The sequence below is a fragment of the Delphinapterus leucas genome, chromosome 7 (assembly GCF_059928025.1).
Source record: "Delphinapterus leucas isolate spDelLeu-1000000601 "Yukka" chromosome 7, BTC_Dleu_Yukka2, whole genome shotgun sequence".
NCBI classification, from domain to species: domain Eukaryota; kingdom Metazoa; phylum Chordata; class Mammalia; order Artiodactyla; family Monodontidae; genus Delphinapterus; species Delphinapterus leucas.
Window position 1 is genome coordinate 41589894 of NC_143135.1, and position 23325 is coordinate 41613218.

General features: G+C 43.8%; 1 protein-coding gene across 1 annotated transcript in view; it reads right to left on the minus strand.

Moving 5' to 3' along the window:
• Positions 1 to 23325, minus strand: part of SPON1 (spondin 1) — a 273677-nt gene that overhangs the window by 155208 nt on the left and 95144 nt on the right. Inside the window, exon 4 of the mRNA XM_022555726.3 lies at positions 3646 to 3719. Coding sequence (XP_022411434.1) covers positions 3646 to 3719 — 74 coding nt within the window. The remainder of the gene's footprint in view (positions 1 to 3645; positions 3720 to 23325) is intronic.

Below are 23325 nucleotides of genomic sequence, written 5' to 3' on the forward strand. Positions count from 1 at the left end.
AAAGAGATCTGAAACCATCCCAAATAGAAATCATTGTTTGGCTACTTTTTGTACACTAGGAAGAGGCTACAGCATTGTTTGTGTTAGGAGAAATCTTCCCACTGCCTTATGTACACGAAGTCCAGATCTGATTCCTGTGTGAGCCACTTTGATACTTAAGGGACAAGCCCTGTTGACTATATTTCAGGAAAGGTAGCGTATATGAGTAACTCCTGAAGGTTCTTCCTTTTCACATTTCCATTATGATCACCTATGTTGTTAAAAAAAAACTAAATCAGTTTTGAGAAAGGAATTCAGAGCTAAGAGATACATGCTGGGGTTTCAATTGTAACTACTCGGCACTGTAAATGAGGCAGCAATAATCTCTCAAAAAACCAAAATAAGGCAAACTGGTAGCTTTACCTTATCAAAAGGGCTCTCAGATATAAGTAGTGAACTTAAAGATGCACCCAGGGGTTCAAGGGAATGCACTTATAATAAACCTTTTGGAATTCCAAAGGAAAATAAGCTTCCATTTAAAAAATAAATTTCTAAGCTTGAAAATAAAAACAGACATAACTGTTTCCTACTGGGGAAAAGCCCACTGAAAATGAATCAGGTTTTCAAAGGGCAGTGATAACAAATGTTAACTTACCCCTCTTCTCCTAACAGTGCAGGGCTTGCCCAATACAGGTAATTGCAGGCCCTGCAGCATCTCCCAAGCTGTCCCCTCCCCCTCATTTCTACTCTTAATCCATCAGTTTTCTTTTCTACTGTCATCCTTTATTCTTTGCTCTTCCCTTGTCTTCTTTTTCTCATGATCCCTCCTCTGCCCACATTTTCCTCTCATCTCTGCTTTTCCCCTCATCCTTTCCTCTTTGTCTCTCTCCCTTAACTGTCTATGACATGGTATTAAAGTGAGTACATGTGTGCATTTGTTTATTATATGTCACCTTTTGGAATATTTTATGTTTCTCTGTTTTTAATTGTAAGTAGCTTAATGTTTTATGTTTCTTTTAAAAAATAACGATTGCCATTGCTTTTAATCTGTGCAATTCTTAATTTTCCCCTATGGATAAATAGCTTCAACTGGGGAAAAAAATAATAGACACTAGTTTCTCTCTTCCTTTCCTTGATAGATTTGATTTGACTTAACAAAGAGTGTGAATACCTTAATGAAAGAGCTGGAGATAATCAAGTGGGCATACACATTTAAGAAAAATCTCTTTGCTCTATGCTTATATCTTAAAGACTTTTTGTACAGGATCTGCTTTGCTAACTGATGGATTTCCTCATGGGTCTGCTGTCTCCAGGGGTCATATACAACAGCACCTAATGATCCTATAGCCCAGGTCCTGCTGGGTCTTTTTTTGTCCACAAAGTTGCTGTTGGAAAGAGGTCTTCTTATACAGATTCGTGCTTAGTCATTTTGATAGGATCTCTGCTTCAGAAGTGGTAACCAATAGAGATTTGCAAGGTCATTTTACTGACACTGTATCTGCAGACTGTTAGCATATTCATAGCTTAGACAAGGCTTTCACAACATCAGGACTGAGGCTTTGGAAAGTGCAATTTAGTTGATGGTTGCTGTCAGTACATGGGGCTGACAGTGAAGTGTCTTCTAGAAACCCTCAAATCTGGGAAATAAGGCTGTCCTCTGAGAGTCAAACTAACAAAACCTCACCACAGTGGCCATGATTAGCCAACCAAGAGGTGAGCTAGAATAGCCACAACTCTAACCCACAGGACCTGGAGGTCATCTCATGGAGGCTGGGCAGGGATGGGATTGTCCATTAGGAACCAAGAGCCTCAAGAGTTGAGAAGTTCTGGGTCTGGGGAAAGGCTAAGTGAATCTGTGGACTATGAAATACAGGAAAGCCTCAACAGCCACGCATGGTGATGCCCACCTGGAAACTGCCCAGGGCGCTGGCCCACAGGTTGCAGCTCTCTGGCGCCTTTGGCAGGCATGACCGTAATGCAGGGCAGCCAACTCTCTCCCCTTTAGCTCCTTCCATGCTCTCCAAGAAGTCCTCCACATAGGACCTAGTTTCTGCTCCAGCTCATCTATAGGGAGACCTATGCTTTGATCTACCCAAAGTAACAATCCAAGCTACTGAACTGGGAGGTAGTCACTTTGATAGAAAGGCAGTGGTTAGGGCAATGGCTCCTAGGTCCAAACTCTGACCTCCCCCACTAGCTGTATCATGCTGAGTGAGCTCTTTAAACTTCTCATGTCTCAGGCTTCTCATTTATAAAATAGGTATGATATAATAGTCTTTACCATATAGGACTGTTATGCAGGTTACATGATTAAGGCATGTGAAGTGCTCAGAATGGTGCCTGGCATGTAGCAGTCACTAAAAAAAAAAATTAGCTCTTATTATTATTTTCCCAGAAGACCTTTATCAACTTTTCTTTTTCTTAGTAGCTTACGATTTGCTAGAAATAGAATGATTTCTTCTGAAAACGCAAATTGTTCTAAATGTAAAAAAAAAGTCTGTACAAATTAATAGAAATGAAAGAGTGAAGATGTATAATTTCAGAACATTTTCCATGTTTATTTAGTTCTCTAATGACTTCTAAACACATTTGGATGTTTCAAACTTTAATTTTTCATGGTAGATTACTAAATAAGCTTTGGGCTGTAGATAACAATAGCTAACACATACACATATATAATATATATATGTATGTGTATATATGTATGTATGCGTGTATATATGTATGTGTACATAGCAATATACATATCAATATATATATTTACTATGTACCAAGGAGGCACGGTACTATTTTACATACATTAAGTTGCATGACGAGGGCTTCCCTGGTGGCGCAGTGGTTGAGAGTCCGCCTGCCGATGCAGGGGACACGGGTTCGTGCCCCGGTCCGGGAAGATCCCACATGCCGCGGAGCGGCTGGGCCCGTGAGCCATGGCCGCTGAGCCTGTGCGTCCGGAGCCTGTGCTCCGCAACCGGAGAGGCCACAACAGTGAGGCCACAACCGCAAAAAAAAAAAAAAAAAAAAAAAAAAAGTTGCATGACGAGGAAGGGCAGAGGCAGGATTTGAAAGTCAGCTGGATCTGAATCCAGGACTCTGCTCCAACCTCCTCAGTCTACTTGGTCCCTATAAGCTTTGTTAGAACACCTTCAAGGAGAGGGAGTTGACGAGCCTGCACACCCAAGGACGAGATCCTTGAATGAGGTGAGATCACAATGTCAATGCCCCCTTGACATCCCCGTTTCCCTAGAGAAAATCCCCCCCCTTCCTGCCTGGGTGCCCCAAAATTTCCTGCTAGTGATTACTCCAGACAACTGTTAACAGACTTTTTAAAGGTACACAATTGTGTGTTCCTTAATTAAGTCCTGTGAATTATTCCAAGGAACCTCTTCAGAATAATCACTGTTTCACAAAAATAAGGAGACGACGACACCAATATAAGGTACATATCTCCTATCCAGGGAATCAAGCTGAGTAATTAGAGTTTAGGGCAGATCCAATTACCCACAGCACACAGCCAGATTAAAAACTGGAGCTACGTGAGGACGCAAAACCCAGAGGAACTCAGAAAGCCCAACTGCCTTAATTCCTGCAGCTGAATCCTTGGACTCAATGAGCCACCTTCCATTTCTCTAGCCCTCTCTCACCCACACGTCCACAAATCCTTACCTTGTTCACAAAGTTTCTTGGTCAGAGAGCCCTCATCTTGAAAATAAATGATGCGTTTCTGTACGATGCTAGCCCTGTGGGGAAAGAGGACACAAGCACATGGTGAGGAGGGCAAGTCTGGGGGATGTCAGATCCCGGCTTGTCCACCTACAGCGGTGTGGCTTTGGGGGAGTGCCCCCAACACTCTGTGACTCAGTTTCCTCATTGGAAAACTAGCATTAAGAATAATATCTACCTCCCAGGATTGCTATGAGAACTAAATAAGAAAATGTACGCCAAGAGTTCAGCATATACCTAGAAAACACTCAATAAATATTAGTCATGGTGGTGGTGTTGGTGGCGCTCATATTATTATTAAGGTAGGAAGGTGAACTAACAGCATTTTCAATAACTTTTCTCAGTGGTTCATTTACTCTAGTTTCGTATCAAATTATTGAGGCCATTTATAGATCAAATAAATTCAAATCAGGAAAGCATGTCAATTTCTCTTCCTGAAGGGGAAAATAAAACCCTAAAAATATATTTTGATTTGTTCTGAAAATGTCACTCTATATCTTTCCTGAAAGACTAGACGAAACTATCTCCTACGTTCTGAACAAAGACAACTTCAGCTGTTATATCTCCCTCTTAAACATGTCAAACACAGGATCTTAGAATTTGGAAAGAATATTTTGAGGTTGAAAAATGACTTGCTTTTGGCCAGCATACATTTTCTCTTTAATCTAGGATTGCACAGACATACTACTCTGCAGTTTATTTTCAGCTGGCCTTGAAGAGGCCTGAAACCCAGTGTTCCAGTAATTTGAAAGTCCACAACACAACATTGAGATGGTGCCGGTGGATCCTGAGCCATTTCTATTGATTTTCTTCAGCAATGTTACCCAATCAAAAGGTAATTTTCACTTTGATTTTCCCTGTTTAACAGATAAAGGGAGTCCTCAACTTCATCACAGCTGACCACACTGAACCAGGGATAGTCACACAAGCTGCCCTGTGTCACATGATCACAGACCCAGGAATGGGCCCAAGTGTGCATAGATCTGCATGCAGAGCACAGAGATGGCTCTCTCGATGGTCTGGGCCTAGGCCAAAACGACTTTCCAAAGAAATGTCTACTGTACACTCAGTCTTTCACAAAAAAGTAAAATTGAGGCCAGCCTATTAATGTCTTTTACAGTCTTTCCCCACCCAAGAGAGAAGAGATGTTGAAATAACTGAATGAAATATACTTCCTATTGACACAAGCTACTATGATTATTTATCCATTCTGTTGACCATCAAGCAGAATGTTTCTTTGGGCCAAGAGAACACTCTGGAGAACACTCGCCTCAAAGCCAAATAACAAAGCCTTCTGTTAGTTGGAGTATCCCATCACCCACCACAGTGCTTCCAGAATGTTCCCCAGTGAAATTGCCTCAGGGACCCCTGTGGAGAGCAAGGAGTAGGCCTAGTGGGAAGTATCCCAGGCCTCACGTTCTTGCTTCAAACAAAGGTTCCAACCTCACTTCAACCCAAAGCAGCCCCCTCTCCCACGTGTCTTCCTGTTGTATTTGCTGGTGTATTTTCAACAAATAATTGCTGGAGGTGTGCTTAGCGACCAGGCATTGGCCAGGGACACTGTCATGAACGAGACAAACGGGGCCACTTCCCATTCTCAAAGTTGACAGAATAGTGGGGAGAAAGCATCAAACAACTAAACCCTCAGTTAATGAATGGAGACATCCACAGGGTGTGGGAGAGTGTATCACAAGGGTTCCTGACCAAGCCAGGAAAGGTTCCTCCCAGAAAAGGTGACTGAGCTTAGATTTGAATGACTAGAAGCTAATTAGGCAAGTGGGATGGAGAAGCAAAGGAGAGGGCATGCTTTGTAAGATCCTTGAGGTGGGGAGGGCTGCAGCTCACTGGAGAACCCACGAGTGCTAAACCAGGGAGGTGTGAGATGAGCTGGGGAGGTGGGCGGGGCCACATCGCCCAGAGCCTGCAGGGAGATGGCATTTTACTCCAAGCTTGATGAGAAGTCCTTGGGAAATGTGCCATGAGGAATGAGATGATCAGTTCTGCCCTTTTAAAAGAGCCTTTGGGGGCTTCCCTGGTGGCACAGTGGTTGAGAGTCCACCTGCCAATGCAGGGGACACGGGTTCGTGCCCCAGTCCAGGAAGATCCCACATGACGTGGAGTGGCTGGGCCCGTGAGCCATGGCCGCTGAGCCTGTGCATCCGGAGCCTGTGCTCCGCAACGGGAGAGGCCACAACAGTGAGAGGCCCGCATACCGCAAAAAAAAAAAAAAGAGCCTTTGGACCACAGAATAAAAACGGATTGGTATATGGTTGCAGTACACGGAGCTCCCATGCAAATCAAATTTTGTTTCAATAAAGGTCTCCTGATAAAATGGTTTGAAAACACCTGATCTGGGACTTCCCTGGCAGTCCAGTGGTTGGGGCTCTGTGCTTCCACTGCAGGGGGCATGGGTTCGATCCCTGGTCAGGGAACTAGGATCCTGCATGCCAGGCGGCCAAAAAACAAACAAACAAAACACCTGAACTACAGGATGAAGTACAAACTTACCATGGTATTCAAGGCTCTTCATAAAAACCTCCCCCAAACACTACCCTGGCTTTATTTGTTGGCATTTTGTGCCATGCTCCCTGGGTTCTAGGCTATGCAAAGTTTATCCCCCTTGTCTGAACACCTCTTTCACTCCACCACACCCTTACCTGTGCTGTTTCCTCTCCCAGAATCTCCCATCACCTGTCTTTGCTAGCACTGGTAACAAATACTCTGAATTTTCTTCCTCCTGCTGTGAGTGGGAGAATAATGGCAAACCCTATGATATAAAGGCATGATGATGCTTAGAAAAATTAAATCACCCCCAGATTTTCCAAAACTATCATTATAAATATTTGAGGGGCCATATTTCCTTTAAGATATTTCTATTTCTTTCATGCCTTGTTTTATAAAGTCAAGTTGGCCCTCTTTTTGGTAACAGTTGTAATTTCTGAGCCCTTATTATGTGCTAGTCACTGTGCTAGGGAGGCCCTTCATGTACATCATCTTACATACCTTCTGCTTTACATATACTACACAACCTCAAGCTCTTTATCAAAACACTTGGGCTAGATGTGTTTTTGAATTCAGAGTTTTTCAAATATTAGGAAGTTAAGATGGCAATAGGCCATTAACATCCCCATGATCAAACATATCCATATTCTGCCACAAAATGTAACAATATTCATACTACGAGAGTAAATAGAACTTATAAATAGCTTCACGTCAGTTTAGGTCAAGTTCAGCAAACTTATCAAAATGCTCTTGTTTTCAGAGGGATTAAGATGAGGGTTTGTGGCTATTTTCACCCTAATCTTACAGGTGACGATGACTGAGATGTAGGGAGGTTAAGTAACATGCTCAAGGTGTGAAGCCTCCCACCTACTGCCAAAGTCCACGGTCTGTCTGAGGCTCAGAGTGCTCGTAAGGACTAAACACGATTACCTATAAAGAGTATAACTGCACTGTGAGGAATGTATTGTTATAAAATGTAACCTCGAATTGATTTGGGGGGATCTATTTTAGCATCTCACGGAGCACACAGTGGAGAGCTGAGACTTCCGTGGGTCTCCCCGGAGCCTGGGTCATGATCACCTGAAGCTCTCCATGAAAAGACGAGCATATATCCCCATGTCCAAGCTTGGCCAACCCTCTAGACCGTGCCCTTTGGATTTCAAACTCCGTGCAGATCCAATGTGGCATACAAGGCTTGTTCTGATCTGGCCCTGGTGATCAGGCTTTATCTCTATCCAGTCCCTCCTGAGCACCCTACCCAAACCATATCCTATACCTGTCTTCATGATCTCACACCCTTGGGCTCCTGTCCATGGGACTCCTTCTGTCCTTCCTTGTGATTCCTCAATATACACCACACACACACACACACACACTCTCTCTCTCTCTCTCTCTCTCTCTCTCTCTCAGTTACCTAACTCATACTCAACTAAGACGTTACTTCCTTCAGATTGATGTCTTGCCTGGATGTTCTTCCTTATGAGAGCCATAGCCACTTGGGCTTCTCCTACCCAGCACTTATTAACCTGTATTATAATTGCCTGTTTACTTTTCTATCTCCTGTGCTAGATTATAAGCTTCCTGAGAGCAGGAACTGTACCTTACTTATTTCTATAGTTGTTAGTATCATTGCAATCCTGGGATTCAAGTAGAAGGAACAGAGTTTGGAAAGGAAAGAGTTTGAGATTGAGCTATCTGTAGGGCATGATGGTGGTCGTAGGGGGTAGTTAGACACAGGGACCTGTAACTCAGGAGAGACTTGGGGGGTGGGGAGGATGGATATGGCAGTCACTGGGGCAGAAGTCAGTATCAAAGCTTTTAGAGTGGCCGATGTCACCCAGGGAAAGTGTGTGGCATGAGAAGAGAGTCTAGCTGAGCCCAGAACTCTGAATGCCAACATTCACCCACAGATATGCCAGCAGAGACCAAGACTTTGGAACACTTGGTTGCAGAAGATGTTTCTTTTTACTCCTCATTTGGTCAACTCCTGAGAGAATTTTATATTCTGAGAAAATACATTTCATTACGAGTCTGTTCCCCTCAGAAGTATAAAACTCAGCAGAGATTTATAAATCATATTATAGTTCAGAAAAATAATAGCTTTACAAGACGAGAATGCTGTTAGTAAGAATTCCCTCAGCATTTCAAAATGACAAATTTCTCCCATTCTGTGTTGCAATTTGGCAGTCCTGTTGCATAGCATTTATATACTGATATACTGAATGCTCTCTTATCATGAAAGAACGTGTTAAGGAAATCTAAATTAAATTTCTCAGTATGTTAGCTTCTCAAACTTCAGAATATTGAGGTTCTAAATAACTTACTAATCATTTCAAAAGTTTCCTTTTAAACCTAAAGTGGAACATTTCCAGAAACGCCATCCTGAATCTCTTAGATGCTCTGCTCTTTTCTGTCTGATGAGTTTCTTCATTTGCTGTTCTTTTTCCTTGGGGAGTTTGCCTGTTGGAATAAAGTTAGAGCTGGCTAAGTTGTAGGTTTGCTGTCTAGCGCTGAAAAGGCCTGCGATCCCTGTTCTCACTGAAAAGGGACAAGGAGACCTCAGAAACTGAAGGACTTGGGAGAGATCAGGCCACGAAATGAATTAAGAATACACATGGGTCCTCAGGGGCTGGGTCACTGCCACGTAGGGATAATTCATGTAAGGTCCTTACGACATGCATGTTGCACAGAGTAAATACTCAGTAGTGGTAGTCATTATTGTTGCTGGTGTTAAATCACCAGCCCCTAACAAAGTGCCTGACACATAAAAGTACTTAATAAATAGAAGCTATTATTATGATTGATGTCAGGTCTGTCTCCTTTGCTTACGGAGGGAGGAGGGAGGGCGTTACCTTGATCAACTGCTTCAGGCAGAGATAATGAATGACTAAAATGAAGTTCAGGTTTGCGGTCTCCAGACTACTTTTGCCAACCTTCTTCCCAATTCCAGTAAAATCCCTATTACTGAACATTTCTTGGAATACTTTACAAAATTTGTCTCTGATCTCAGGGATGTTTTCCAGAGGAGTGATCCAGTTTATAACAAATAACATCTATTTCCTTTTCCCAATGAAAGAACAATTCTGTGGGAGGGTGCAGGAATAAAATATTAAAGTCATAGCAATGGTAACATCATCAGGAACTGAGGCTATCTGCCTTATTTTACTTTGCAAGGATGCCAAGTGCTAATCTGATCATGGTCTCATGTTACTCAGCAAATATTTACAGAAGCTGGGTGCATTCCATGATCCAGACTCTTAACCAATCTTTTATATGGTTTTATGTGGATCTCAGGAAATGGAGCTGTGTCCAGGAGTTAACAGGCTTCCTGGCAGCTCATGGTAATGTGCCCATGGGAGAAGAAAAGTGAAAGCTTATCTGCAGGGCTTTATCTACGGGACTCACAAGAATTCCACGGCTGTCCAACAGTAAGGTCACAAAACTATAAGTTGAGAGACTGGTACAGTTGTCTACCATTACTGCAAAGAAGCAAATCTAGTAAATTCTAAAAAATCTAGCTGCCAGGAGATTATTTCTGCTCAATTATCACTCATTCATGAAACACTTACTGAGCACTTATTTTGTGTCAGGCACTTTGCTAGGAGCTGAAGATTCAAAGACAAGTAAGAGATGGTGCCTTCCAGTAAGGACCTTCTAGTTCAACAGGGAAAGAGAGAAACAGAAAAAGGAAACAGGAAATCAATGTTGAGTGCAATAAAGGAGAAGCCACAGGACGCAGAAGGGCAGTAACTAACTTCACCTTGGCAAAGCTCCAAGAGGAGGCAATGACCCCAAAGGTCTGAATTGGCAGAGGGGCAGTGGAAATAGAGGATCCAAGAGAAACGTCGTAGAAAAATTTATAAGCACTTAGTAACTTACTGGATCCAGACCAGAAAGAGAAGGTTGAGTACAAGATCTTTTATTTATTTTCTGTTTAACAGTTAAATACACTTCTAAGTGCTTCATAGATATTAATTCATTGAATCCTCCCAACAACCCCATGAGGTAGACGCTAATATTATCCCTGTTTTACAGATGAGAAAACTGACAAAGAGGGAGGTAAGTTAACTGATTCCGCATCTGCAACTCCCCGTCTGACGCCCCGTGACTGAAACAAAAGACAGAAGGGGCAAGGAAGAATTTTATCTTTTAATTTTTGGAATTTCTATTGAGATAATTGTAGCTGCACATGCAATTTTCAGAAATAATACAGGGAGGCTGTACATTTTTTGCCTAGTTTTCCCCAATGCTAACAACGTGCAAAACTTCAGTGTAATATGACAACTAGGATATTGACATTAATGCAATCCACCAGGCTTGAGACTGGACCCAAAACTGGTGCCATAGGCTTAGATGAGGGCCAGGTGATGCCATTCTAAAGAAACTGTGCTTATGATAAGCTGCCACACTCTAAGACAGAACAATCCCAAATGACTCTAGAAACTCATAAATTCATGTTAGAACCCCAACTGGAGAATCATCTACAAGTGTGATCCTGACTCAGGCAGGTGGCCATTTCTGACTGGGATGAGGTGGTGGCCAGAGGTGGAGTTGGGGGAATTATTGGTAGGAATGATAATTTCTTGGAAAGGTGGCACTGAAACTGGACTTGGAGTCCCAGAGGCTGAGTCTGTAACCAGGGATGAGTTCTTTGCAGGAGTTAGAGCTGCACACCTAAGAGTTCCTCGGAAGGTCCACCATCCATGGGCCTTGGAAGCAATGCCACCATCTGCTTTGGGCAGACTTCTCAACCTGAATCAGGGGAATCAGCTCTATGCAGCGCTGTACGTACACTTATAGCTTAGGTCATGACCAGAATCTGGCTAAGAGGTCAGTTAGGTTCTTAACAAGACTACAATCCATCCCCAACCTTGTATGGTCATTGGATTTCTGGAGTTTTTGATTCACATTATTGAACAAAGTTGCATCTACAAAACCCTGGTTTTGATTTTAACAAAAATTAGAGGAAAACTAGTTTTAGCACTTAGTTTATTTCTTCTTAGAATGACCCTGAGGATAACAAGCCTATTATGATTCCATTTTCTCTTATTATTGTCCAATCTTAGACCTCATCTTTATCATATGTCTTGTCAATACTATTACTCTATAACTTTAAATTTTACCCCCTAAAAATCCAATGGAAAATTAATAATGAGGAATTGACTTTCATACCATAAGAGAAATGTAAAAAGAAAAGGATAAAACTGGGTTATGTTTCTAAAGAACTAATTTAGATGTGAGAGTCATTAAAATCAGACAGACATTCATCTACTCATGTTTTTATTTAACAGAGTAGATGCCATGAAGCTGTGTTAGGAGTTGGAGGTAAAAGATGAACAAGACAGGGCTTCCCTGGTGGCACAGTGGTTGAGAATCCGCCTGCCAATGCAGGGGACGCGGGTTCAATCCCTGGTCCGGGAAGATCCCATATGCTGCGGAGCAACTAAGCCCGTGTGCCACAACTACGGAGCCTGCGCTCTAGAGCCTGTGAGCCACAGCTACTGAGCCGGTGAGCTGCAACTGCTGAAGCCCACGTGCCGAGAGCCCGTGTTCCGCAACAAAAGAAGCCACCGCAATGAGAAGCCTGCGCACTGCAATGAAGAGTAGCCCCCACTCACCACAACTAGGGAAAGCCCATGCACAGCAACGAAGACCCAACTCAGCCAAAAATAAATTAAAAAAAAAAAAAAGATGAACAAGATATAATATGTGTGACACTGAGTAATGGACAGCCTGAGAGATATGAATCAGAATACTGCATAGCAAGTAGTAGAGTCTACCCAATATCTACTCCTTCCATCTGCCATGCTTGTAGAACACTCATTTTTCGAGGGGTAGTACCAGCTAAGCCAATCAGGATAGTCCTGTTCCCAATTTCCCATCCTTCCTTGCAGCTGGGGAAGGGAGCATGTGATTCATATGTGGTCCCATTAACATAAGGGAAGGTTGACAGCATGGAGGGGAGAACTTCTGAGAAAGCTTTGCTTTCCAGATAAAAGAAATTAATGACCCACCCTGTTCTGTCCTTCTTTTTCCAGCCTTGATTACAACCATAATCTGTGAAACAAGGCAGCCATTTTGTGACCATGAGGAAAAGAAAAAAAAACTCAGAGACACTGGTTCTGGCATCATTTAACTGCTGTCACTTGTCAATGACATCATTTAGGTAGCAGTCACCTACCTCCAGCCTTCTTGTTATATGAGAAAAATAAACCTTTATTTGTTGAAGCCATCGTTGGTCAAGTTTTCTAATGAATGCTGCTCTCAAAAGCATGACTACCTGATAGAAAGAGGAATGAAGAAAGTATTGTGGGAGTACAGAAGAGGACAGTTCAAAAGGTAAGGCGGAGCAGGTTCTGCTGACCAGGATATTGCCTTGGGGAGCCACGGAAGGGCTTAGGTAGGATTGCGGGCAAGGATGCCTTGGTCAGAAGAGTCTGGGAGAAGAACACTCCAGATGAGGCCTTAAAAGAGGGCTTGGATTTGGTTGGTGGGAGGTTATGCTGCCCTTTGGTAGAACTTTCAATGGGGTGCAGGGGACAGTGTTCGCAGTGACTAGGAAGAAAGCAACAGGCCTGCCAGTACACTCCAGTCTGAAGAGAGATATGGCTGCAAAGGGGTGGGCAAGGGGGGCAGCGCAGTGGGAGTTTGATGGGAAAACACAGGCAAGGGAAATATTCTTTTTTCTCTGGAGGGGGCTTTGCCGTGCCTATAAGCTGCAACTGAGGCAACAGTAGAAACCCTTAGGGGTACCTGCTGGGTCATTGGCTGGAAATTTGTCATCTGTTGGAAAAATCTTAAATAAACTCACATGGACAAAATAAAGAGACTGCAGGATATAGTACCAGTTGTGGAAGCTCTGACAAGCCATTCTGGGTAATGATCAAGACCATTTCTCATTTCCTTTAATTGTTTTATACTAAACTATCAATTTTTTTCAGGATCTTTTGAACCTTGACGGGTTCCTCCCTCTGGCTTAAATTGTCCATGGCATTTCTTAACCTTGCAAAAAGATGTATGTCTAATCCTTGAGCCTGGGGTGAAGGCAATACCTCACAATACATCTTTAGGCAAAAAAAAATCATTTTCTCTTAAGGACACAAAAACACAGGGTTTGATGTTCCTGAAAAATTACTCTTTGTTTTTCCCAGTAAGTCTTAGCATGTTTTTCAGCATTTTGTAATATGATTGCTGGCACCTGGGGTATTAGTAGTCAAGGGACAATTGACAGTTCACTGTTTCTGTAATATTGTTGGGTCCATGATTTTACTGTATAATGTCTCATACGTTTAAACTGCTAATCAGTGCCTGCCTCGCTTTCCCCTCCAACTTCTTCACGTCTATAAACTCTCGCCAGACTATGAGCCCCTCAGATTCCAGGCATGCAGTGATGTATAAGACACAGTCCCACTGCATGCCTGGAATCTAACAGAGGATCTGGCCAAAGCTTGAACCTGGGGTTCTTAATCTGGGGTCTGCAGACAGGATTCAGGATGATGAAATTTTGTGTGGTGTGCACATTTCTGGTTAAGAGTTCATAGCTTTCATCTGCTTCTCAAAGGGGTTCCTGACCTTGAAACCTTTAAGAACCTCTATTAGGTCTGAAATGAATGATAGTAGATAATGTGAAATGGCATAACTGTCATTCCATTTCATAAAATCTCCGACTAAGATATATCCTTTTTTTCCCTAAAGATGAAGGTTAAATTTTTATTCCAAGCACCAAGGCTTCAACTGCTTTCTCTCCAAACTATGCTCTGATCTGAAATAGAATCTGTCTTGGTTGGAAAACAAGAAATAGAAGGTGAAGCATTGCTCCTGGGTTTCTCAGGTGTTCCTTGCAGAGTCCTGCCTGCTCCGTGCAGGGCGTTGGTGCAACCATAAAATGACCCCAGCCTGAGCTAGAGGAAATGCTGCCACACTGAAAGCTCCCTCCTGGCTGGTTCACACAGGTCACTATTCTCTGTAGTTGGTTCCACTCTGCCGTGGCCACAGCTGCCTCCCCTTTCTGGGGGTTCCTATAAGCCAGGGCAGGCAGCGTCGTTTTTCAGGTGTAAGGAAACAATCCGGGCGACACATCAGAGCCCTTAAGTACAGGCTACCTGTCCTCCTTTCTGTTCCTCAGGGAGCCTCCCTATCACCCTGGGTTTTCCTGTACAGTGGCAGACCTATGTGTTGGGAGACGCTCCCTCCTCTAGATGGGGTCAGGGAGCGTGTGGGGCGTGGTTACGGTTCTCAGCTAGGGATTCACAGTCCACAAAGGGGTTGCAGAGGATTCTCGAACTCCTAGAAAAAAAGTGTACGCAAAATTGTAAGCATGTGCATTGCTTTGGGGAGAGATTTTACAAGAACCACTGCTCTGAGTTAGGAGTAATGATTTTCATGCCCGTTAGTACTCATCGAGGACCCCCCGCCCTGTCCTGTCCCACCTCCCCCCCACCCCAGCAAGGACATGCATGGAAAAGTAAATGCATTCCCTGTACAATTCCCGCAGAAGCCTCCTAACAGGTTTCCTCTCCTTACCAACCCATCGAATTTACCTACACTCGACTAGGGGATTAATCGTCACCTCTAGCACATTATCAGGCACTGGTGGTACCACAGTCCTAATGATCCCGTCTCCATCTCCTCCCTGTCCCACCCCACCCCAGCACGGGGTCTGGCACACAGTAGGTCCTCTCTAAACCAAGGTTCCTCTCTCACTTATAGAGCACAGTCCAAGCTCTTGGCTAAACGTCCACAGTCCCAAGCACCAGGACCCAAGCTGCCTGACATGACCACCCCTCCCCACAGCACTTTCCCCGGCCACCTGAGCTCAGCGCTGCCTTTTCACTGTGTGTCACACGACCCCTCCTGGCTTCCGCCCATGCCACTCAAACCGGGAATGCACTTCTGGCTCCTCTCTGCCCAGTCACAGCCCACTCATCTGTCACCATCTCATGGCCTCTTCAGAGTCTCATTGACCAGGACCTTCAGAACTGACCTCCTCTGGGTTCCTAGAACACCGCTGATCCTGACCATTCATTTGGCATTCGGGCATTGGGTACTCTTGACGTGTGCTTGCACTTTAACATCTTGTATTACCATTTAACTCATTGTGAGTTTACGTTTGGGGCTTCCGACTAAGTTCTGAGCTTCTTCGGGGAAGGGGTCTTGCTGTACCCTCGTGGCCCCTCTAGCACGTGGCACAATGCCTTTCATGCGGGACACACTGAAGGTGGGTTGATCTGATCTGTTTTCATGGATTGCCTTGACCTGTCATTCAACTCTTTTACAGTCAAGTGTCTACCCTATGTCCACAATCGGGCAAGAAGCACAAACCCTCCTATATTACCAGAGCCACCCAGCATGCTGAGTGAACAGCAAACAATGACTGGTCTGAGTCATGAAACATTTCCCACTGCATGAAGACCAGTTAAGTCTGCTTTGCTTTGTTCAAGCTATGCTGATGGCAACTGTTGGTCTCAAAAGGAACCATCTGGGTTGAATTCAAAATGCCTTCACAAAGCCAGGAATCAGTAGGATGATGGTACGTCTGCCAGGAGGAGGTTAAACCCAGGACAGAGCTTTCTTTATGGAAAAGACAGTTGCTGACTACACTATGCACCCCTCTTCGCTCATCCCATGAGTTGACTCTTTAAAAAAAAGACACCCCTAGGTCTTATATTTTGACTCACTCCAGACTTGTCCCATGTTTCTTCTTTTCAACATCTGCACCCCTCTTGTAGCATCTGACCTCATTCTTATGTCACATGAGCTCATCAGAGGTAAGCCACAATCATTTGGATCCCCACAGAACTCTGGAGCAACAACATGGGACCACATGAGGCCACAAAATCTGGGCATGATTTGTCCTGTTTCCTAGCCTTTGTCATGGAATATATTTTCAGGGATAAGTAAAAGGAAGAAAGGAATGGAGGGAGAAAGGGATGGAAAGAAAGAAAAGAAAAGAAAAGAAAAGAAAGGGAGGGAGGGAGGGAGGGAGGGAGGGAGGGAGGGAGGGAGGGAGGAAGGAAGGAAGGAAGGAAGGAAGGAAGGAAGGAAGGAAGGAAGGAAGGAAGGAAGGGAGGGCAAGAGGTTTGACTTTCCGAGTAAAAAATGTGGAAGAGAAATTAATGGCACCTCGTTTTAATGCAGAGTAGAATACAAGTGACCAATTCTTTCTTTAAAAAAATATGGCAAATTAAAAAAATTCTACCAACGCTTGATATGGGGGACTTAGGAGTGATCCTGGAGCCTCTTATTCATGTTAAACAAGGTACTGAAAATCTTTTTTTCTTCAAGCAGGCAAGGAATAAATTAAAACCCAACAAATCAATAAAAATATCTATCCTAAAGGTGATAGCGCAACCACATCTATATGTTGCATGTCTTGGAGAGATAAGGAAGTTGGACTTGACAGAATGTGTTCCTGGGAAATGCTTAAATCTTCACAAAGTATAGATAAAAGTCACAGTGGAGATGGAGAGGAAAAAGAGGGAGGGAGGGAGGGGGAGGCTTCAATTTCCTCACCTTTATAAGGGAACAAGATTAAAACCAAATGGTCACCATCTCCGGAGGGCAGCACAACAGATGTCCTAGAAACTGGACCCTCACAGTGTGGTGGACCCAAAGATCAAACGTTTTCTAGGGTCTGTGCCCTGGTCAATGCTTCATTTTGTTTTTGCAACTGAGTGAGTTTGTACCATCAGATTGGGGATGTACATTTCCCTATTTTTCTGGATGGCTCCATGTCAAGGATGTTTCTGATACAAAGTAAGATACATTTCAAGAAAGTGAACTAGCAGAATCCTTATCCTAGGAGGATATTCGGTGATGATCTTTTGGAAATGACACTTTGCACTGTATTTATTTCCCCCTGCACCCAAATGTATCAAGATACATAGTGTTTCTTTGGGTTGACATAGCTAGTCTTGAAAATCTGTAATTCAACTTCCTGCTTCCTTGGATTCTTCTCTGTTCAAGCTGCCCTAGAGATGACCAGGAGTCCCTCGTGGCCCGAGGTCTAATGTCACTGACTGGCCCAGTTCGGGATGATATTGTACCAGATTGCCCGTAGAAAAAGCTAATAAATGCTGGCCTTCCATGTGTCTGGGAACCTCCTTAGGAAGGCCAAGCCAGTCCTTTGATCCATGAACTGCTGTGGTTTGCGCAGTGCATTTTGTTGAAAGCAATAAACTGCAACTGATTGGGCTGGGGATCAGCACATGAGCCAAAGGCAACCACAGATGCGTGAAACACCAGGGATGCTGGCTACTTTTGAGTTGCTTTCCTGCTAATTCTGCCAAGTAGTTCCCCATACTGAAGAGTGCAAACTGGCCTCCTTGAATTGTCTTTTGCAAAACAAGTCAGGTAAGTTAAGAGAAGATGGGTCACTTACACAGGTCTAGGTACAGAACAACGGACAACTGTTCAGAGCACTTTTCTGCTCCTCTCTGGAGCCTGTGGCAGAATCCCATTGTGACCCAACACGGCTGTGGCTGATGTGATGACGTGACTTGCCATGCTATATCCCCGACATCCCTGTATTTGTGTGATAAACTGCCGGCATTGAGGGTCGGCTGTGCCTGAGGAACGTTACGTGGAAACCGGCAGTTAGAGCAACATTTCCATTTGGATCCTGTTGGGCTCTTCTGGTTGTTGTCAGGGCTCCTCAGCATGAACATGAAGTTGTTTTGATTTGCTGCTGTCTCTCTGCTCTCAGAAAACTGTTATCAGGAAAATCGCATTAATTAGCAACAGCTGAGGGGAGGACCAACTATTTCGGAGCTGCAGCTGCAAGTCTCTTTGCAATCTGTTGCCTAAATTTTAACAATTAACAGAATAAATAGACTCTGAATGTATTTAATCACGTTAATTTTGTTTCCCTCTATTTGTATTACTGTTTAGGACTGGTAGTTAATTTACATTAAATACTCTGATACCATTAGCACGCTTTAAAGCATAACCTCAGCTTTCCTAATCCTGTATGATTTACTGGAAGTGAGATATTGTTTCGTTTAATGCTAATTTTTTAACTTTATGAGGGAAAATTAAGAATTAATTAAAATTTACCCCAAAGGTTGGTCTATTAACCAAGATATTTGCTTGAACTGAAAGTCTTATTTTATAGCTATGTTGGGTAACAGAATTGGATAGATGGATGCATGGATGGATGGATGGATGGTGGAAGGAGAATGGATAGAATAGAATGACAGAGATACAGAATAACAGACAGATACATACATACATAAGGACTTAGATTTAAACCTTCAAAATTCTAATCCCACTTATTCATTTCTTTTCTTTATAATCACCATGAAATCAGTATGATAAAGACATGGTATAACAGAGACACCTTTACAGTCAAGCAGATCAGGTTTGATCCTGGATCTACCTCTTTAGTGTGGCCTAGGTGAATTACAGCCCTGAGACTCAGTTTTCTGCCCTACAAATTAGGGTTAATATCTACTCTTGTGAGCATTAATGAGCTAAGCCAGTGTGGAAAGTTCCCTGGCATGATGTAAATGCTTGAAAAATATGATCTTCCTTTCTTCTTTCTACTTTAAACCTCATGTTGCTATTTAACTTCTCATGTATTTATGCCTTTTCCACCCAGCTAGAGAGTTAATGAAACCCTTATGAAGCAGAGACCTTCTCTTGCTCACCCCTGAGCCTACCCACAGTGCACCGCATAGTGACTAGGGCCCATTGGATGTTGGTACCAATTCACCAGTGTTAGCCCACAAGCCTTGACGTTATCAGCTTGCGTAACAATAACAACTAACATCTACTGAGTGCTTACTATGGGCCAGGCACTCTGTGGTAAGCATTTTACATACTTCAAGTGTTCTCAGCCCTGGCTACTCATTAAAATCATTTGCGGGAGCTTTTAAAAAGTACTGACATCCCAATTCCATCCTAGTCCAAAGAGATCAGATTTCCAGAGGTGGGGCCAGAACACAGGTGATTTTACAGAGTTGCTCAGGTGACTCCATTGGGCAGCCAGGGTCAAGAATCGCTGACATAGATTATCTCATTTAATTCTCCCACCTATGAGGTAGGGACGGTTATTATCCCCTTTGCAGATGGAAAAAGCCAAGGCACAGAGGGACCAAGTCTCTTGCCCATGTTTATACAAGTCATAAGCAGTGGAGTCAGGATCGGGAACCCAATATGGTTGACTCCACAACCCATAGCTCTCTCCCAACTCCCATTTACAAGGAAATCTCAGGCTAAAACTATGGGGCAAAGATAGAATATGTAAGTGTCCTAAGTGTTATACAGCAATTTGATCATTTAAAAAGTGGGCACAAACACAGCAAATCTTTTCTATTTAAAAAGTGGGAACAGGTTTCCATCTTGACTTATACACTCAGGGTCTCTGTGACCCAGTTCAAATCACTTTACCTCTGGGAGCCTTAACCTCTCACAATGATAATGATGTCACCCTTGCAAGAGTATTGGGAAGGTGCTCTGTAAACCCTAAACTACTTTAAAAATGAAAAGAGATGCTTCCCATACCTCAGCTCCTTACCCTCATTTTATGGGAAAGACACCAGAATCAGATTGGGTAGAGCCAGGACTCCAACCTTGACCTGTCTGACCCCAGAGTCCATCTCAAGATGCAAACTGCCTAACGCAATGTTGTAATCAGTTGAGAACCAGCTTGAAAAGTGTTATTAGCAACAGAATCTGTAGTGATTGCGGAGGGGTGTGGAAATTAGGTTTTTCTGTAAAGAGGTGCTTTTGAGATGGCCATGGCAGCAGCTATGGGGGCTGGGGGGAGCCCTTCTCCTCTCCCACACTAAGCCCCTACCTCACCGCTCCCAGCCACTAACTCTCTGTCACTCTTGGCTTTGTTCCATGGGCTAAAGTGAACACAGAAATGCAGCCTCTTCCAAAGAGAGCTTGGCATCTCAAGTTCTCAGGTGAAATCCATGTGCCAGTCCCTCAGCCTTCTTTCTTCTTCCCTCCCACAACTCACACAAACCTGGCACATAGTAGGTGCTCACAAAATGTTTGTTGAATGAATAATTAATCCCTGGGAGTTAGTAGGAGGTGGAGGGTGGTGAAAGATACATCGACACTCCTTCCCTCTGAGGCCAAGTGCCACCTACAGCATCACATACAAACGGGCGTTTTATACCTTTGCCTCACTCGGTCACAGTTTCCACCTTAAACAGCTCACCTTGACTCAACTTTGTCTTTTTTCTTCCCTTATGACTGCCTTACCTACTGAGGACACTTTGGCCCTGGTCCTCAGCATTTTTTTTGATTTGACCCTTTCTTGCCCTTCTCCATGAGCTGCTCTGGCTCTGTAGCCACGCAGAGTACAACCATCAGCTGGTTCAGCTTAGGCTCCAGGTTTACCTGGCCCCGTGGTAGGTCTCACATGGCTGCTGACAGTACAGGCATGGGAAGGCAGCGAGTGGGGTGAGAGGGGAGGGGACTTGAGTGGGTAAGATGCATCCACAGACCACAGTTCATAAGCATCTCCCCCGTTCACCCTCCCCAGTTAGAACACTATTGAGGCTTGCAAGCCCGCTTTATAAAAAACAGTCCTCACAAGAATTCAGCCTCATTAAAGATCTACTCAGACACTGTGGCAGGTCAAAAGCTTGGGCTGTGGAGTTAGACTGTCTGGGGCTCAAATGCCAGTTTCACTACTTAAGATGTTGGGCAAGTTGTGCCTTAGCTTCCTCTCTGTAAGATGGGAGAGTAGTATCTGCATTATATATAGGGTGCTGCCACATGTTTCAGCTATTATTATTACTGTTATTAAAATATTAGAGCAACACCTGGCTGAATGCTTGAATGGGGGATGTTTTTGGGAAAAAGGAAGGAAGGAAGGAAGGAAGGAAAGAAGGGGAGAAAGAAAGAGAGAAGGGCTTCTCTGTTGGCGCAGTGGTTAAGAATCCGCCTGCCAATGCAGGGGACACTGGTTTGAGCCCTGGTCTGGGAAGATCCCACATGCCGCGGAGCAACTAAGCCCGTGCGCCACAACTACTGAGCCTGTGCTCTAGAGCCCGCAAGCCACAACTACTGAGCCCGTGAGCCACAACTACCGAAGCCTGCGCGCCTAGATCCCGTGCTCCACAACAAGAGAAGCCACCGCAATGGGAAGCCCGTGCACTGCAACGAAGAGCAGCCCCCACTCGCCACAACTAGAGAAAGCCTGCGTGGCAACAAAGACCCGATGTAGCCAAAAATAAATAAATAAAATAAATTTATTAAAAAAGAGAGAGAGAGAGAAAGACAGAAAAAAAACAGTATAAAGAAGAGAAGAAAAGCAAAGAAAAACATCACATTTCTTGCGCGCCACCTTTGCCCCAAGAACATTCCTTCCTGCTCCACCATCAGGACCGCTTGCAGGTCCTCACATGCTCCGTGCTTTATCTGGTCTAGGGCCACTCCCACACGCTGCTTCCTCTGCTCCTCCTCCCCTCTAGCCTTCTGTCAGCTCACAGGTTGATCTCTTTAGACCCCCTGCACCACCCCAGACTAGGCTGGGTGTTCCGCCCTCCCATCCCTCTTCCCACGACTGCGGCCCTGTGACTGGTCCCCCCCTCACCCCACACCAAGAACTAAGGGACAGCCAGCCTCTCAGACCTAGTGAGTCCTGGCCTGCCTTTTTTTTTTTTTTTTTTTTTTTTTTGCGGTACGCGGGCCTCTCACTGTGGTGGCCTCTCCCGTTGCGGAGCACAGGCTCCGGACGCGCACGCCCAGCAGCCATGGCTCACGGGCCCAGCCGCTCCGCAGCATGTGGGATCCTCCTGGACCGGGGCACGAACCCGCGTGCCCTGCATCGGCAGGCGGACTCTCAACCACTGCGCCACCAGGGAAGCCCTGGCCTGTCTTCTTGATTGAACCCAACCAATGTCTTCTCATCCCCACCGTAGCCCAACCTTCTGGTAGAAAGAAACCAGGAAGAAAACGGAAAAAGAAGAAAGACGGAAAGATGCAGAGGCGGCTCTTCTCTTTCCTCTCCACCCCCTCCCGCCTTTGAACTGAGTCTGTTTAATTTGAAACCATTTCAACCTTAAAGAAAACATCCAAGAACAGCACAAAGAACTTTTTTCCCCTGGAGCATTTAAGAGTAAGTGGTTGACAGGATATCCCATCACCTTGAGCACTTTACTGTTTTTCCTACAAACAAGGATATTCTCTTATGTAACCACAATGTAACAATAAGACTTAGGAAATTAACATTAATACATCTAATCCTCAAACCCTATTCAAGTTTTGACAATTGTTCCTTTACGGCCAAAAGGTCTAGTTTAGAATCACAGTGTTTCCCTTAGATTTTATGTCTCATTGGCCTCCTTCAATCTGAAGCAGTCCCTCAGGCTTTCCTTGACTTTTATGACTTTGAAAGCTCTGAAGATGACATGTCGGTGATTCTGTAAAATGTCTGAGTTTGTCTGATGTTTCCTCAGGATTAGATGCAGGTTCTGCACCTTGAGCAGGAATATCACAGAAGTGATGCTGTATTCTTCTCACTGCATCCTGTCAGGGGGCACAGAATTTCAATTCAGATTTGTCCCATTACTGGTGTCTGTCAGACTTCTCCACTCTAACATTCCTGGTTTCCTCTTTGTTAAGTTATTAAATATTTGAGGGCAGGTACTTTGAGATATAAACATCCTGTTCTTTATCAAACTTTCCAATTATCCATTCATTTACTTAGCTAGCATAGGTATTTATTTATATCAAACGACCTCTAATTTCCCATTTTACTTAATGGGTTATAATCCAGTACTGTCACAACTCTGTAGGAACTTAGACCCCTGTGTATTTGTGCTTGGTCTTCTTCTTGTCTTGATGTTATATTTGAGTTTTAATTTTCCCTGATTTTTAAAATTTAACATGACTATTTTGTTTTATGTTTTTCTTAACACCACTTCATATTCTTTATGGGAATTGGCAAGGACCAAGCAAGCAAAAGGAAAGGCGATGTGGTGAGACTGAAACTTAAAAGAGTTTTTGAAGCTTGAAAAACCATGTATAGTTTTTGTCCTAAGTGCCAGAAACTGGAATTCACTTCTGGGGGTGAACCACTTCTTTTGTCTTAGAAACATCTATGTGATGATTTTCATTGTATTGCAAATGTAAAGCAATAATAATAACAACAATAATAAT